This window comes from Schistocerca piceifrons, chromosome 3 (genome assembly GCF_021461385.2).
Source record: "Schistocerca piceifrons isolate TAMUIC-IGC-003096 chromosome 3, iqSchPice1.1, whole genome shotgun sequence".
Classification (NCBI taxonomy): Eukaryota; Metazoa; Arthropoda; class Insecta; order Orthoptera; family Acrididae; genus Schistocerca; species Schistocerca piceifrons.
This window is the reverse complement of record NC_060140.1, coordinates 927,845,036-927,861,990: the sequence shown is the minus strand read 5'-3', so window position 1 is coordinate 927,861,990 and position 16,955 is coordinate 927,845,036. Positions and strand designations below refer to the sequence as shown.

At 45.4% G+C, this 16,955-nt stretch overlaps 1 protein-coding gene across 1 annotated transcript in view; it reads left to right on the top strand.

The window, feature by feature from the left end:
• LOC124789234 (facilitated trehalose transporter Tret1-like) overlaps window positions 1-15,737 on the top strand; it is a 59,043-nt gene extending 43,306 nt beyond the window's left edge. The window contains exons 4-5 of the mRNA XM_047256528.1: window positions 9,569-9,677; window positions 15,424-15,737. Of these exons, the coding sequence (XP_047112484.1) occupies window positions 9,569-9,677; window positions 15,424-15,737 (423 nt within the window). The remainder of the gene's footprint in view (window positions 1-9,568; window positions 9,678-15,423) is intronic.
• Window positions 15,738-16,955: the final 1,218 nt, after the last annotated feature.

The window sequence follows — 16,955 nt, the reverse complement described above, 5'->3', positions numbered from 1 at the left end:
GAGAAAAGAAAGATAAGCAGTGCATTGTATCAAGGTCTATTTCGTGAGATAAAGATTGTCTCAGTGTCGCTTGTCAAACTATGGATACAGTTGCTACAAGGTACTGTTCCTGAATCACGACGACATTTGCTTTAGGGTGTACATTTCCTTAGGAAACTTATTGCTTCCTCCCACATCAATCTATCTAAATGGCCAATACTACAAAATCAGAGAAATTCCAAATCATGCGAAGGCTTACGGACAGTTGCTCTTCCCACGTACCATTTATCAGTGGGACAGGGAGAGGGCATTAGGGTGGGGCTGGAGGTGGGGGGGGGGGGGGGGTTTCCGAGGCACACTGCACCACACACCTTAAGGTAACTTGGGAACTGTAGATGTGGTTGTAGATCTCGGTCTTTACAAAGGCAGGTAAGAAATTGTTTTCCACGTTCAAAAATACTGCCATTTTTGAAGTAGTTTTCTCTTTTCTAAACTTATTTTCAATGCGTAAATGACACGCCTCAACTGCGGTGCAGAAAGGGCAGTACATCTGTTTCCGAAAATCACAACATTTAAATTGGACTAAAATGTTTAGCAGCCAAAATTTGTTTCGATTTAGGTGTTCCAGAAAAGTTTCTTCTTATCACTCTTTTTACGCATTGTCAAAGAACTGCCGGAGACAAGGGCACAGTATATTGTTGTACTGCATGTGACTGCTGAAACACGACTGGTTTGGTTTAGCAATCATAGCCTCTTTTCGAGTATTTTCTTCATCCGTTTGATATAGAACACCTACATAATATTCGCCTGTCATGGATTTACACCTTTCCTACTAGCCAGTGGGAAAATCTTGCCATCCTTTCTGGTAAATGAAGGGAACTTACGCTTTTAGTTCACGACCACGAATTTTCTTCAATGCTTTGATTACTGTTTCATCTCTTGTGGTAAGTGGTGAAGACATGTCTCATCCCCAACTGCAAATCGGCACACAGAACACAACAGGATTCATTTCAAAACATTCCACCTATCGGTCAGAGCGTTTGAATTTGATCAGTATTCAACAAATGCGGCACACACGTTGCACGATGTTATCCCGTATTCAGTTCTTCATGTAGACTGTGCTGCGCTCTTGTTGTCTGATGCACTGATGGGTGCGAAAGCTGACTTTAGTAAGAGAGTGGAGGAGAGCCCTTAGCTGCATCTTAGTGAGGATTAAGGGAACCAACCAGTGTCGATCCAAATAGTAGTGTATAAACACCTGTTCAAGCGCAAGTTGCCTTGTGGTATCCTGACTTAATTCAGTAGTCAACCTAGAAAACCTGGCACCTATTTTTCATACGTTCACTAATGCTCGCAGGCAACACACAACACATCACTCCCCCCCACCCCAAATCCCATGATTTGTATTACCGCTGCTGCAAAACATTTTGCCACAAGGGCAATCCAGACGTCTAAAGAAGTCAAGTAGGTAGACCTGACAAACACAATATTGCAGTGCCTGTGTCGTTAAGAAGAACTATGCAATGTTCCTTCGGACTTGCATGCATGTTCGAAAGAACAGACAATGCGGCGACTACGGTCGTTATGAAATACATCAAGTGTACTCGCAGTTGTGAACAAGAAAAACTAACAGCTGTTTAAAGGAACGAAGACAATGAAAAATCTTTTCTGGACCAGGATTCGATCATTCATTTCCCGCTTTTCGCGAGCAGTCGCTTTAACCGCTTCGCCCATCCGTGCACCCGACAAGGCCAGAACCAAACTTCAATACGTCGTCGTTCCTGTGTCACTACCTGTTCCTTCGGACAAACGTGCACGTCTGGAAGAACACTGCATCGCTCTTCTTAACAACACAGAGACGCAATATTTTGTTTGCCCGCCGATACCAGGCAGCGACCTTCAATTAAGATGAAATTACAATTAAATCATTACAATTACCTGCTGACAGCCGTTGATATACATCAATGGGACAGTTTAAAATGTGTGCGCTGACCGGGACTCGAACCTGGGACCTCCTGCTTACATGGCAGACCCTATATCCATCTGAGCCACCGAAGGCGCATAAGGTAACGCGACTGCAGGAACTTATGACGCGCATGCTCCCTGTGAGACCCCCATTCTCAACTTATAGTCCACACACTACATTCTTAGTGCCCCGTAAGAGTTCAGGCAATTCGTGTGCATCTGCACTGAAGAAGGTCATCAGCCGGTTAGTCTTAACGATATGAAGATGGCATCTGTTCTTTCGCACATGTCTGAAAGAACAGATGCCATCTTTATATCTTCATATTCAATTAAGATGTCCTCTCCAGTACAGGAATTGCGTTATGTGTGTACGAGTACAGTTTGTGACGCATGAACGACGACATACGAATGTTTGGGTTTGCCCGGGAGTCGTGCACGGGGTTAACGCAACTGCTCACGTAAAGCGGGAAATCCGGCTTTGAGTCCCAGTCCGAGACAGATTTTCATTGTTGTCATCCCCTTACACAGCTGATGGTTGTTCGTATTCGCAACTGCGAATTCATTTCATGGCGTGACAGAACTGCAGTATTTTCGCTGCTAACGAACACGAGTTGCCGGACGATACCACACGTTATCAATGGCTTTAGTTATTTTGTTTGGCTCGTCTAGAGAAATGGTAAAGTACTGTGGCTAGGAGATTTCAGTGTATACCATAGCTGCCTACTTGTACTGTAGTGGACTGACCCGACAGCCAATCCACTAGGACGGGTAGCCGAATGGCACGCGTTAAGCTTACGCAGGATGGCGTGAGGTCTGGAACAATGACGGGAATTATAGTAGCCAAAAATAGTACATAGCTTCTGGAATACTTAACTTTAATTCATAATTGTAGAACATCGCTCTTGATGATACAGAAGTATAATAGCAATATAACAAAGGATAATGGCGCCTTGCTAGGTCGTAGCAAATGACGTAGCTGAAGGCTATGCTAACTATCGTCTCGGCAAATGAGAGCGTATATGTCAGAGTAGCATTGCTAGCAAAGTCGGCTGTACAACTGGGGATAGTGCCAGGACGTCTCTCTAGACCTGCCGTGTGGTGGCGCTCGGTCTGCAATTACTGACAGTGGCGACACGCGGGTCCGACGTATACTAATGGACCGCGGCCGATTTAAACGCTACCACCTAGCAAGTGTGGTGTCTGGCGGTGACACCACATTCCTCCCCCGCAAATCGGCGTACGGTGGTATTGTAAGGCTTCCGCCCGCCGTGGGGAGGACCCCATATTGACGTATGCGACGAGGAGGGGAACCTAACAACAGGCGAGGCTGTGCCACCCGCACCCGGCCATTCGGTCCGAAGGGAGCTAGGAAACGCCTGAAAACCTAGTCCAGGGTGCACGCCAACATGCGGTGTATGCGCCCGTAAAGAGACAGGAGGGGCCGTAGGGTCGACCTCCATCGCGTCGGGGTACCCGACGGGCGAAGACGACATCTGGTCCGGAGCGGGCAAGAGTTCCATGTCGGAGGACAGCTGGTCACGGGAAGCGATCGGCGGCGCGTGATCCAGGGAGGCGCTTGGCTGCAGCGAAGCGTCCACTGCGGGCGTCGCCGGCGGGAGAACAGGCGGTGGCGGCGGCGGCGCGTCGCCATGGGGCAAATTGGAAGGCAGCGTCGGTAACACCTGGGGATGAGGCGAGCCAGTAGATGGGTCCCCAGGGCGCTGACCGGACGGCACCGTCGCTGAAAGCAGACGGGGAGCGGCAGAACCCGTGCGACGACAGAGGCGCAACTGATTGAGATGCCGACGCACCTCACCAGAGGCCCCCAAAACCAGATACATAGCGCGGCCGAGGCAGCGAAGAATGCGCCATGCGAGCCAACGCCGTGAACCTCGATAGTTGCGATAGTATACAACGTCGCCTATAGCAAAGCAGGCGTCTGCCGCTGCACAGGAACCTGATGCGGCGGATGCAGCGAAGACATCAAGGTTCCATGAGTACGACCATGGAGCAACTCAGCCGGCGAGAGACCATCTCGGGGCTGAGAGCGATACGAAGACAAAAAGATCAATAACGCGTCCTCCCGAGAATGCGACTGTTTCAACTTCAACATCTGTGACTTGAAAGTCCGGACCAATCGTTCAGCGGCACCGTTTGACTGGGGCGAAAACGGCGTGGATGTCAGATGTTGAATACCATTGGCCTTGCAGAATGACTGAAATTCTGCGGACATGAATTGTGGGCCATTGTCGGAAACAATAGTCTGTGGAAGACCTTCAATGCTAAAGGTAGCGGATAACGCTTGGATGGTAGCAGACGACGTCGTGGAAGACATCCGGACAACAAAAGGAAAATTACTGAATGAATCTACCACTACCAACCATCGAGCATTCCAGAATGGACCAGCAAAATCGATGTGCAAGCGTTGCCGAGGGGAAGTGGCTTTCGGCAATGCAAAGAATTTCCGCGGTGGTGCGGATTGTTGTTCGGCACACGCCATGCAAGAAGAGATCATATTCGTAATCGCAGCATCGATTCCGAACCAAGTACAGTGCTGACGAGCAAGTTGTTTCGTTCGCACTATACCCCAGTGTCCTTGGTGGAGAAGCCGTAATACAGAGGACTGTAACGAACGTGGGACCACGACCCTGGACAGATCATTATCAGAACGCAACAGCAAAACACCACGTCGAACAAAAAGACTCCCCTTGTGAGCAAAAAATCGGCGAACCAACGGATCCTCGATCCGTGATTTCGACAAGAGCCATTGCGTAGCAACAAAACGCAGTACGGTAGCAAGGACAGGGTCAGCAGCTGTGGCTGTAGCTACACGACGAAAATCAATCGGAAACGATTCGACCACGTCATCGGTTTCCGAATAAATGAACATGCAAGCAAGTGCGGAAGAATCGAATGCTCTATCCACAGCAACAGGCAAACGGGACAACGCATCGGCGTTTCCGTGCTTAGCAGTGGACCGATACAAGATATCGTAGCGGTACTGCGAGAGGAAAATAGACCAGCGAATGAATTTCTGCGCTGTACGTGGAGGTACAAGCTTGTACGGATGAAATAGCGATGTCAAAGGTTTGTGGTCGGTGATGACGGTATAGTGACGACCATACAAGAAATCATGAAACTTCGTAACACCAAATACGAGAGCCAAAGCTTCTTTCTCAATCTGTGAATAATTTCTTTGCGCAGACGAGAGCAATTTGGACGCAAAGGCAATAGGGCGATCAAGCGATCCATCTTTGTGGGCAAGCACAGCTCCGATCCCGAAATCCGATGCATCTACCATCAACAGAAAGGGTTTCTGGGGATCGAATGGCGTAAGGCAAGTATTGGAAAGCAACGCCGATTTCAACTGGCGAAAGGCGCGTTCGCATTCCGTCGTCCAGACGAACGGAACACCTTTACAGCGTAAGCGATGAAGCGGAGCTGAAATGGAAGAGGCATGGGAAACATATCTATGGTAGTAATTAATTTTACCCAGCACACTCTGTAGCTGCTTCAAATTCTGCGGTGAAGGCAAGTCTTGTATGGCACGGAGGTGTTCTGGACTGGGATGTATGCCTTGGGCATTGATTACATGTCCCAAATATGGTAAGTCACGAGCAAAAAACACACATTTGTCCTTCCGCAAGCGAAGACCATTTTGTCGCAAGACCTGAAATAATGTTCTGAGATTGGATAAATGTTCTTCTTCTGTCTTTCCGGAGATCACAATATCGTCCAGATAGTTTGCTGCAGTAGGGACCGAGGCACAAACAGTTTGCAGATATTGCTGAAACAATGCAGGGGCGGATGCACACCCAAATGGCAGTCTCTTGAATCGGTACAAACCAAGATGCGTGTTAACCACCAAGACGCGCTGGGATTCGTCGTCCACTGGTATTTGCAAGTACGCATCTGCTAGGTCCAACTTCGAAAAATATTTACCCGGGCACAGTTTGTCAAAAAGATCTTCCGGGCGGGGTAAAGGATAAGTTGCAATCACTAGCTGTGGATTCACTGTTGCCTTGAAGTCCACACAAAGTCTCAATTTTCCGGAATGTTTTGGTAAAATTACTAAGGGTGATGCCCAGAGAGAAGCCTGCACACGTTCAATCACACCTTGTGATTCCAACTCGTGTAATATTCTTGCGACCTCATCACGCAATGCGTGGGGAACATTGCGCGCTCGGAAAAATTTCGGTTGCGCGTTTACTTTCAGTTCCAAATGTGCTTCATAGTTCTTAGCGCAACCTAGGCCCGGTGCAAAAATGTCTGCAAATTCTTCACATAGACGAGACACAGTCTGAAGGCACAGTCTGGTTCACTGATAGGACCTGATTGACGATAGACAAGTTAAACAACTGAAATAAATCTAAACCAAACAAGTTCACTGCAGCAGAAGAACGAAGGACGTAAAAAGACACAAGTTTTGTTTGTCCCTTGTATGTTGCAAGAAGGCTGCACTGTCCTAACACAGGGATCTTGTGACATGAGTATGTAGTTAACTTAACATTTGCGACACGCAAGGGAAGTGTGCCCAGTTGTTTGTACGTGTCTTTATTGATCAATGAAACTGCAGCTCCTGTATCGAGCTGGAATGGTATCACGTGGCCATGAATGTCCAAGTCTACAAAAGGTTTATTGTCCTGCTGACGACAAGAGCGACTGTCTCGTCCAACGTGAACAGACACTGGTACAGAATCACTTGCTAATTGACGTGATTTCCGGCGACGTCGACGCACACTTTTTGTGGGACGAACACAGTCACTGTTAGAGAGAGGGGCACTGGGCGGAGTGGAATGAACTACATGAATTTCCATGGGCGAAGGTTCACAAGCCTGAGTATTCTTGGTTCGATTCCGGCGCGAAGCAAAGGGCCAGGACTGGTTGTTAGTGTCCGGTCCAAGCTTCTTCTGGCAAACACTTTGAAGATGTCCTACTTTATTACAGAAAATGCAAATATTTTGGCGTGATGGGCAATTCTCACGCGAATGTCTAGTAGCACACCGCGGGCATGATTTTAGCACTGCATTTGCTTGCCGCCGCGGGACACGTGGTTGAGAGCTTGGCAGCAGCTGTGCGGACGAGCGCGAGGGCTGTTTACTGTTCCGTGCAGCGCGCCCGGCGGGCCGGTTAACGTGACACACGGCTGGCGAAGTTGCAAATGATTCCTGAGCAAAGTCAAGTGTGTCTTGTCGATCCAATATGTCTCTCACTTGTTGAAGGGAGGGATTGACTAGTTTCAAAATCTGTTCCCTTACACGAACATCAGAAACGTTCTGTGCAATTGCATCACGTACCATTGTATTGAATAAGAGAGTCCACATTCACACTCAAAAGCACAATCCCTAGTAAGGCCTTGCAAGGTTGCAACCCACTCCCGATTAGTTTGACCGGCCATATGTTTTGTACGAAAGAAAGTATACGTTTTTGCAACTACATTGACAGATTCCTTGAAATATGCATCTAATGCAGACAAAATTTCTTCGTAGGACAGAGTTGCTACGTCGTATCGGGGAAACAATTTCACTATCACACGGTACGTGTGCACGCCCACGGCGGAAAGAAGAAATGGCTGACGCTCGTTACCTTGAATCTTGTAGGCGGCGAGATGGAATCCAAATTGGCGTGACCACTCCGTCCAGCTTTCCAGTACCGCGTCAAATGGACGAAAAGGTGGTGCAACAGCATGTTGTGGCTGCGGTAGCGGTGGAGCGGCGGCTGCCACATCGTGTTGCATTGCACGATGACCCTGGACGAGCTGTCCAAGGGCATCCAATAAGGCCTGCGTCTGCTGATTCTGCAAGCGATAAAATTCGGACAGTACATCTGGAGATTGTGGCGAAGCCATGACACAAGTAAATTAGTTATATAGAAAGGAGACCGTTTGTATCCGAGTCGCCAGTTGTAGTGGACTGACCCGACAGCCAATCCACTAGGACGGGTAGCCGAATAGCACGCGTTAAGCTCACACAGGATGGCGTGAGGTCTGGAACAATGACGGGAATTATAGTAGCCAAAAATAGTACATAGCTTCTGGAATACTTAACTTTAATTCATAATTGTAGAACATCGCTCTTGATGATACAGAAGTATAATAGCAATATAACAAAGGATAATAGCGCCTTGCTAGGTCGTAGCAAATGACGTAGCTGAAGGCTATGCTAACTATCGTCTCGGCAAATGAGAGCGTATATGTCAGAGTAGCATTGCTAGCAAAGTCGGCTGTACAACTGGGGCGAGTGCCAGGACGTCTCTCTAGACCTGCCGTGTGGTGGCGCTCGGTCTGCAATTACTGACAGTGGCGACACGCGGGTCCGACGTATACTAATGGACCGCGGCCGATTTAAACGCTACCACCTAGCAAGTGTGGTGTCTGGCGGTGACACCACATGTACCTGCTAACAAACTAAAAGTTAATTACGGAACTTTATGTTTTCGAGGTGACAATTAAAATCTAATGACTAACCCTCGACGTGGTGTCGACGTCAAAGAATTGCTAAAACAAGATGAAAGGATCAGTGAATGCAGCAAAATTATTAGCTAAAAATTGCATTTTTTTGACCCACGCACCTACCGTCTTCCTTCATTAAACACCTTTTCAGTTCTTACTTCAGCCGAAGTAAGTGGCCAAGCGGTTCTAGGCGCTACAGTCTGCAACCGCGCGACCGCTACAGCCGCAGGTTCGAATCCTGCCTCGGGCATGGATGTGTGTGATGTCCTTAGGTTAGTTAGGTTTACGTAGTTCTAAGTTCTAGGGGACTGATGACCTCAGAAGTTAAGTCCCATAGTGCTCAGGGCCATCTGAACCACTGCACTCTTTGAACGTTCGACATTATTAGCAGTAGTGCATCGTTAATGGAACGTACACTCTCATGAAATAAAATATTAGTATACATTAAAAGTTAAGAAGCTTAACTGTAGTATGTTTTGCGCGTTGCCTACTTTACCAAAATTGTCTCTCATTGTCACTAAATGTCTACGAAACATTAGCGATGTTTGCTATTCGAGACACCCCGTATACTGTGAACAGGAAATACCACTAAATTGGTCACAAGTTCGTTTGCACTGTGCATCTTCTATGTGTGCGATTCCATTGTCGACTTATTTGGACAACTGTAAGGACTTACGAGTTGAGTATAGCCTCGAAATAGGTAGCTTAATTAAAGACAGCCAAAGAATAATTGTATAAATTGTACTGGGCAGAAAGTAGATCACATTCAGTAATAAATATCATTTTACAACCCTTTATCGTTAAAAATCCAATGTGTTTCCAAGTATCTCCTGTGCAGAAAAATCCTTAATTTGCGCGATTTGCTATTTCCTTAATTGGTCGCAGATGAAGGAATCGTAATGCAGAGAAAAGTAAAATCGAATATTCCTTCATTTATTGACCCATTGTTGCGCTTTTCGGTGTTAGCTATGTTCAGAATCCTGGTTCAGATAAAAACATGAGGCTTACGTAGCTACTTGGTTGACTTGCAACGAACATGATCATTAATAAATAATAATGAAGGAATACTGGAGTCTAGCTTCCTCTGCATTACAGCTCCTACATCTGTGACCATGCAAATCATTCACCATGGTTGCCTTTATGGCACAGATTTGTAAAATCCTTATGTTGCAGATTCCTTTGGGCGTATTCTTCGTTTTAAGCGACGCAAAGCAGGATGTGGAGAGCATCGGATGGATTCCCGTCACAGCCCTAATCTTCTACATTATGGTCTATTCGCCAGGTGAGCTTCTTAGTTGCTCATCAGCAATACCATCCTCATTCACTGGTATCAGCATTAACTTATACAGCGTGTACTATTCATCTTGACCACCAAAATAACATTTGTCTAGAAGCAAAGTAAAAAATGTTTCTATACTACAAATATTACTTAGTTATCAGATGGAAATAAACCAACAAGATCACCTTTCTTGTAACTTAATTACGAAAATATGACTAGCAGTGCGTCTTTTTTAAATAGCACCCCACATTTTTATTCGGTAATCCACTTCAGCTCCTCAACACCTGTTCAAAAATGTATCACCATGTGCACATACTGGAACTGAAAGCAAATAAATGGAAACAAAAGGAAATTGCGCACTACTCATTATGTCAACCGCGTCATCAGTCAAAGGGTTTTGTGAATCCACCGTACATCAACGAAGAGAGGGTAGAAATTCTAATCGTGAATGGAAAATGTAAGTTAGTAGAAAAATAATTATTGCGATTACTTCTCTTATTTACAATACAGGTGCATGTAGTACAGTACTGTAGTAATTTAAAAAAAAAACGTCGCTTACTTAAAGACAGTCCTTGATTAAAAACTGCATCATCATTATTTTTCGGTTATTGTTTTTGAATGTAGTCACAATGCTACTTAGGTTGGTTGATTTGGGGGTGAGGACCAAACAGCGAAGTCATTGGTCCCACCGGATCAACAAAGGATGGGGAAAGCAGTCGGCCGTGCTGTTTCGAAAGATCCATTCCGGAATTTGCCTCAAGCGATTTATGGAAAATCGCGGAAAAGCTAAATCAGGATGGCCAGATGCGGATTTGAAACGTCGTCCTCCCGAAGGCGAGTCCAGTGTGTTAACAACTGCGCCACTTCGCTAGGTGCTATTTAGGAATTCTGCAAAGGGCTATGTACTGAAAAGAAGGAGAGTCAGAGTCAGTTTTGCGTTAGGTTTTTAATAATGACATGTTTACGTGAATGATCAAAGAAAAAGGGCTAGTGGTTTGTTATATTTTCACTGTTGATACAATAAAATTGCTATATCAGGCATGAGGTTTTAATTTCTTCCTTCTTTATTACGACCTGTATTCGTAACACATTTTGCAAACAGTGTTCACGTATACCACTGAATGTACCTTTAAAATTATGTACAACACATAGTTCAGGAGATATGACGTCATAAACAGCGAGCTGTGTGGATACGAAACTGCAGGGCGCAATCCGCTAGATATGTAGGTCAAATGTGTACGCAAATATGTGTAGAATCTGTTAAATATTTGTGAAATATTTGCAACATTTGTGGGTAGAAACTCCTCTTAAACCCGTGGACCGATTTCAACTAAACAAGCCGATATTACTTGCTATGTGAAAAAAAAAACACTGGGGGAGTAAGAACCAGCACCTCCTATTGGGGTAGGGTGATAATGTAGAGAGAGAAGAGACTGGAAGGAAAGAGAAAGGGGAGAGAAGGAGATGGACAGAGGGGAAAAGAGGGGGTATGGTCAGAGTGATGAGGAGCAGGTGGACAGAGAGACGAAAGAGGAGCAGATAGACAGAGAGAGGAGGAGGAGGAAATGACAGTACAGAGGAAGATATGGGCAGGTAGATGGGAGAGAAGGAGATGACAAAGGAAAGAGGAGGAACGTGGACAGAGAGTGAGGAGGAGAAGATGGATAGAGAAAGAGGGGAGAAGACAGATAGAGGGTACAGGAGGATATAGACAAAGGGGAAAAGACCATATCGATAGAGGAGGGAGGAGCAGATGGACAGACAAAAGAAAGAGGAGGAGATGCTCAGAGAGAAGGAAATGGATGGAAAAAGAAAAGAGGAAGAGATGGACAGAGACATGAGTAGGAGGAGCTGGACAGTGAGAGGAGTAGGGGGAGAGGAACAAGAAGAGGGGGAGAAGATGATGGACAGAGATTTTGGGAGGAGGAGGTAAATTAAGATAGAGGGGATCAGGAGAAAGACGGGGTGAGGAGGAGGTAGAGGGAGAGAAGATTAACCCTAGAAGGGGGATAGGAGATGGACAAAAGGGGAACGAGCAGATGGACAGAAGGTAGAGAAGCAGATAGGCAGAGAGGAGGGGGAGAGAAACAGATTAAGAGAGGGAGGAGGAGATGGACAGTGGAAGGGAAGGGAGGAAATGGACTTATAGAAGACAGGAATAAATACATTCCCAGGCAATGCCAGTCACTCATCTAGTGTCCCTATAAAAGTATGTATGGAAACCAATACCTGTTCAGATATGGGTCAGTTTGTCCTTTCATTCCCATTGGTTTATTACATGGAAATAGACACTATAGGCCTTGCATTTCATTACCACGCATTCTGACACATCCTTCAGCCTTTCTTGGCAGGGAATCATGCTCTCTTTCGGAAACAACAGATTCCGTTCGAATTTCGTCACATGCTTTGGTCACAGACTCCTATAACGTCTGCATATTGTCGATTGGTTGGGCATACGCCAATGCCTTTATATGTCCCCACAGCCAGAAATCCCACGGGTTCAATTCCGGTGAATGGTGAGTGTATGGTACAGGACCTCATCGACCTACCCTGTAGTGCGAGAACCAAAGCCGTCTTTCTATAACGGTATCATTCTCCATTGGAAGTGATAATTTATTGAGCCGAAATCGGTGATACTCGACATCTGTTAACCTGTTTGGTAAAGTGTAAGGCCCCGTAAGTCTGTTACTAACAGTTCCTGCACATACACTGATACTGAAGCGACCCCGATGGCTCACCGCCATGATTGGTCGAGGATTTGCATCTGCCTACGGAGACGTATTATGGTAATTCGCTAGGTTATGTTTTGTGGGTCCTGTCTCACCTATAAATAAAATGGAGGCTGGTATTTGCATGTCTTCAGCGGTCCATATCTCAGCAGGTATTGGTTTCCGGACAAGTAATTGCAGGAACTTTCCTTCAGTGTCTGATCAATACTAGCTTCTGTAGGAATATGTGACACGTTATTTTAAGGACCCTTTGTCTAAAAGTGAGCCGGGATTCCACCAAAAACTTTCGAAGCGGGTAGTATGAGCAAGAACAAAAAAATCCAGTAAACGTGGGTTCTACAGTATGTACATTTAGGACTATGAAAGGTTTTTCATCTTCGCTACTGGGAAACACATCTCGTCTACTAAACAAGTGATGTCCTTAGGTTAGTTAGGTTTAAGTAATTCTAAGTTCTAGGGGACTGATGACCATAGATGTTAAGTCCCATAGTGGTCAGAGCCATTTGAACCATTTGAACTAAACAAGTGCTCATAGATCTTAAGAGACCCATTTTATAGCCCACATTCACTGGACATTTTTTTCCTTGTTTTGGTCCACACCCTTGCTTGCACCGGTATTTTGACTGATTTGACGCGGATCGCCACAAATCGCTCTCCTGCGCTAGCCTTTTCATGCAGTTTTCCCCCTCTACAGCTCCCTCTAGTACCATGCAGGACGTTCGGTGAGATGTCCTATCATCCCGTTTTCGTTCTCATATGTTCTTTTCTTCGCGAATTCTGGGTAGAACCTCCTCGTTTTTTATCGTATCAGGCCACTTAATTTTCAAAATTATTCTGTAACATCACAACCAAAACCGTTACAATTTGATTATACTCTAATTTCCCACTGTCCATGATTCACTACCATACAGTGCTGCGCACGAAACGTACATGCTCAGAATTTTTTTTTCCTATGGCCTATGTTTGATACCAGTAAATTCCTTTTCGTCAGGAATTCTCTCATTGGTGGTGCTAGACTGTTTTTATGGCCTTCTTGTTTCGTCCGTTATAGAATATTTTTCTTCCAAGTTCGTACAACTCATTAACTACGCCTACTCCGTGATCGCGTTTTGATATTAAGCTTCTTGCTAGTCTCATTTCTTCTGCTTCTTATTGTTTTTGTCTTTTTCTGGTTGGTCCGTACTACATCCACCCGAAATAAGGAAAGCAAAGACCTTGCAGCAGAAGAGACGTGTTACACAGTTCTGAAGATCAGAAAGTGCTCATAGCTCTTAGCGTAAGCATGTTAGATCCCATGTTTACTAGATATTTGTTCGTGCTTTGGTGCATACTGTCATCTATGAAAGTTTGTCGGTAGAGTTCTGGCCCGCCCTATTCAGGGTGTTACAAAAAGGTACGGCCAAACTTTCAGGAAACATTCCTCACACACAAATAAAGAAAAGATGTTATGTGGACATGTGTCCGGAAACGCTTAATTTCCAAGTTAGAGCTCATTTTAGTTCCGTCAGTATGTACTGTACATCTTCGATTCACCACCAGTTGGCCCAATTGAAGGAAGGTAATGTTGACTTCGGTGCTTGTGTTGACATGCGACTCATTGCTCTGCAGTACTAGCATCAAGCACATCAGTACGTAGCATCAACAGGTTAGTGTTCATCACGAACGTGGTTTTGCAGTCAGTGCAATGTTTACAAATGCGGAGTTGGCAGATGCCCATTTGATGTATGGATTAGCACGGGGCAATAGCCGTGGCGCGGTACGTTTGTATCGAGACAGATTTCCAGAACGAAGGTGTCCCGACAGAAAGACGTCGAAGCAATTGATCGGCGTCTTAGGGAGCACGGAACATTCCAGCCAATGACCCGCGACTGGGGAAGACCTAGAACGACGAGGACACCTGCAATGGACGAGGCAATTCTTCGTGCAGTTGACGATAACCCTAATGTCAGCGTCAGGCTGCTGTACAAGGTAACGTTGACCACGTCACTGTATGGAGAGTGCTACGGGAGAACCAGTTGTTTCCGGACCATGTACAGCGTGTGCAGGCACTATCAGCAGCTGATTCGCCTCCACGGGTACACTTCAGCGAATGGTTCATCCGACAATGTGTCAATCCTCATTTCAGTGCAAATGTTCTCTTTACGGATGAGGCTTCATTCCAACGTGATCAAATTGTAAATTTTCACAATCAACATGTGTGGGCTGACGAGAATCCGCACGCAATTGTGCAATCAGGTCATCAGCACAGATATTCTGTGAACGTTTGGGCAGGCATTGTTGGTGATGTCTTGATTGGGCTCCATGTTCTTCCACCTATGCTCAATGGAGCACGTTATCATGATTTCATACAGGAGACTCTACCTGTGCTGCTAGAACATGTGCCTTTAAAAGTACGACACAACATGTGGTTCATGCACGATGGAGCTCCTGCACATTTCAGTCAAAGTGTTCGTACGCTTCTCAACAACAGATTCGGTGATCGATAGATTGGTAGATTCCATGGCCTCCACGCTCTCCTGACCTCAACCCTCTTGACTTTCATTTATGGGGGCATTTGAAAGCTCTTGTCTACGCAACCCCGGTACCAAATGTAGAGACTCTTCGTGCTTGTATTGTGGACGGCTGTGATACAATACGCCATTCTCCAGTGCATCAGGGATTCCATGCGATGGAGGGTGGATGCATGTATCCTCGCTAACGGAGGACATTTTGAACATTTCCTGTAACAAAGTCTTTGAAGTCACTCTGGTACGTTCTGTTGCTGCATGTTTTCATTCCATGATTAATGTGATTTGAAGAGAAGTAATAAAATGAGCTCTAACATGGAAAGTAAGCGTTTCCGGACACATGTCCACATAACATATTTTGTTTCTTTGTGTGTGAGGAATGTTTCCTGAAAGTTTGGCCGTACCTTTTTGTAACACCCTGTATATGCAACTCGGATCCATTTATTTTAAGTTTGCTGTAGAAAAGAATCTGTATTGACACAATGTAGGTAGAGTTTGGTGTCTTTGTTTCAGGTTACGGCTCCCTATCATTCACGGTATCTGGCGAAGTCTTCCCACCCAACGTGAAGATCGTGGCGATGCCGATGGCCGCATGCGTGTCTTGGTTCATGTCCTTCATAGTCACCAGGTTCTACGAAGACATCGCCCTCGCAGTGGGAAACGGAGGTCCCTTCTTCGTGTTCGCGGGATGCGCACTACTCGTAATGATTTACGTCTACTTTGTGGTGCCGGAGACGAAGGGGAAGACCCTTGAGGAAATACAAGAGATGCTCGGCGAGGAGAAGGGCGCGCCCTTCGGACCTGTGCTGCCAGCGATCGGTAGTTAGAGAACTCTGCTGTGGGATATTCTGTGCCGGGAGCTGCTTCGTTATGTGGAAGTGTTAGTAGACAGTGGCTTCTTCTTGTATTAGTATGTCCAGAGTTTCCAATACTTCGATGGAGCACCTCAAGAAGAAGAAGCATGCAACGCTGTTACTAGGGAATTATTTCAGAAGTAAGAACACAGAAAATGCACCGTCTGTTTCATTATTAGACGTGGTCCATACGTGTAGTGGCTCAGAGGGAGATAGTTCAAAGTGTGAACAGTTGAAGTCGACATTTACGACGGAACGTGACGCTACGTAGCTGTCTAATTACATTCGCTTGGAACCGAGATGACTTCAATTGACTTTGAGAAAGATCCCCTCATCAGCGCCACGACCAGTTCCTTTCTCCCACACTCAGAGCTCCTTCTCCGAAGATGTCATCGGGATGCTAAGCTATAGCCATTGAACTCTGCAAAGATATTTTATGGCAGTGGAATGTCTTCCATGTATCGCTAGCAGTTAACTTCCAGTGTCAAAATGACACATTCTGTACTCCAGTATGGATAATTTAGAACAACTTTTTTGTCTTGTGCTACCAATGCAAGAGATACTTGTACTGGCCGAACCTTGCATGTAAAGAAGAAGAAACGTAGATAGCAATGACGAAAGACTACTACATTTTATACATCACCAACGATACTCTACAACATCCTTTTTACATTGTCATCAACGGTCCTGCACCAGCAGCGCAAAAGCTTTCAGTATCGCCCGTTAGTTTGATGCAAATAACGAGAAATTTAAATGGAAACGTTGACGTCTGGAATTCTGCGCTCTTGTTTCCGCCAAATAACAACTTCCTTATTGTTATTTCCTTTTTAAGATCACTGTTCACCCCTGATTCTCTTCATTTAGCTCCTATGACTTTCTTCTGATAATAGAGATCTACGTCATATGTACAATTAAGAAAACAGGTTATTAGGGTAAACAAAATATTTTCTTTTCGCGTTGAGATATTTTGATAATTCGGTCAAACTTTTTCCCAGGTACTAAAAGCGTTGGTACAAATATACGATTGTATGTCATCATAAACAGCACATGTCATGCCGGATATTATGGGAAGAAACGGACCTTTTTCAATGAATAAAAATAAAATTTCGAGAAAATATACGCTCAATTCGCAGTGGACATCCAGATACAGCAATTTTATTACAGCGTGTGTAGTAAACGGTTCCTTTTGTA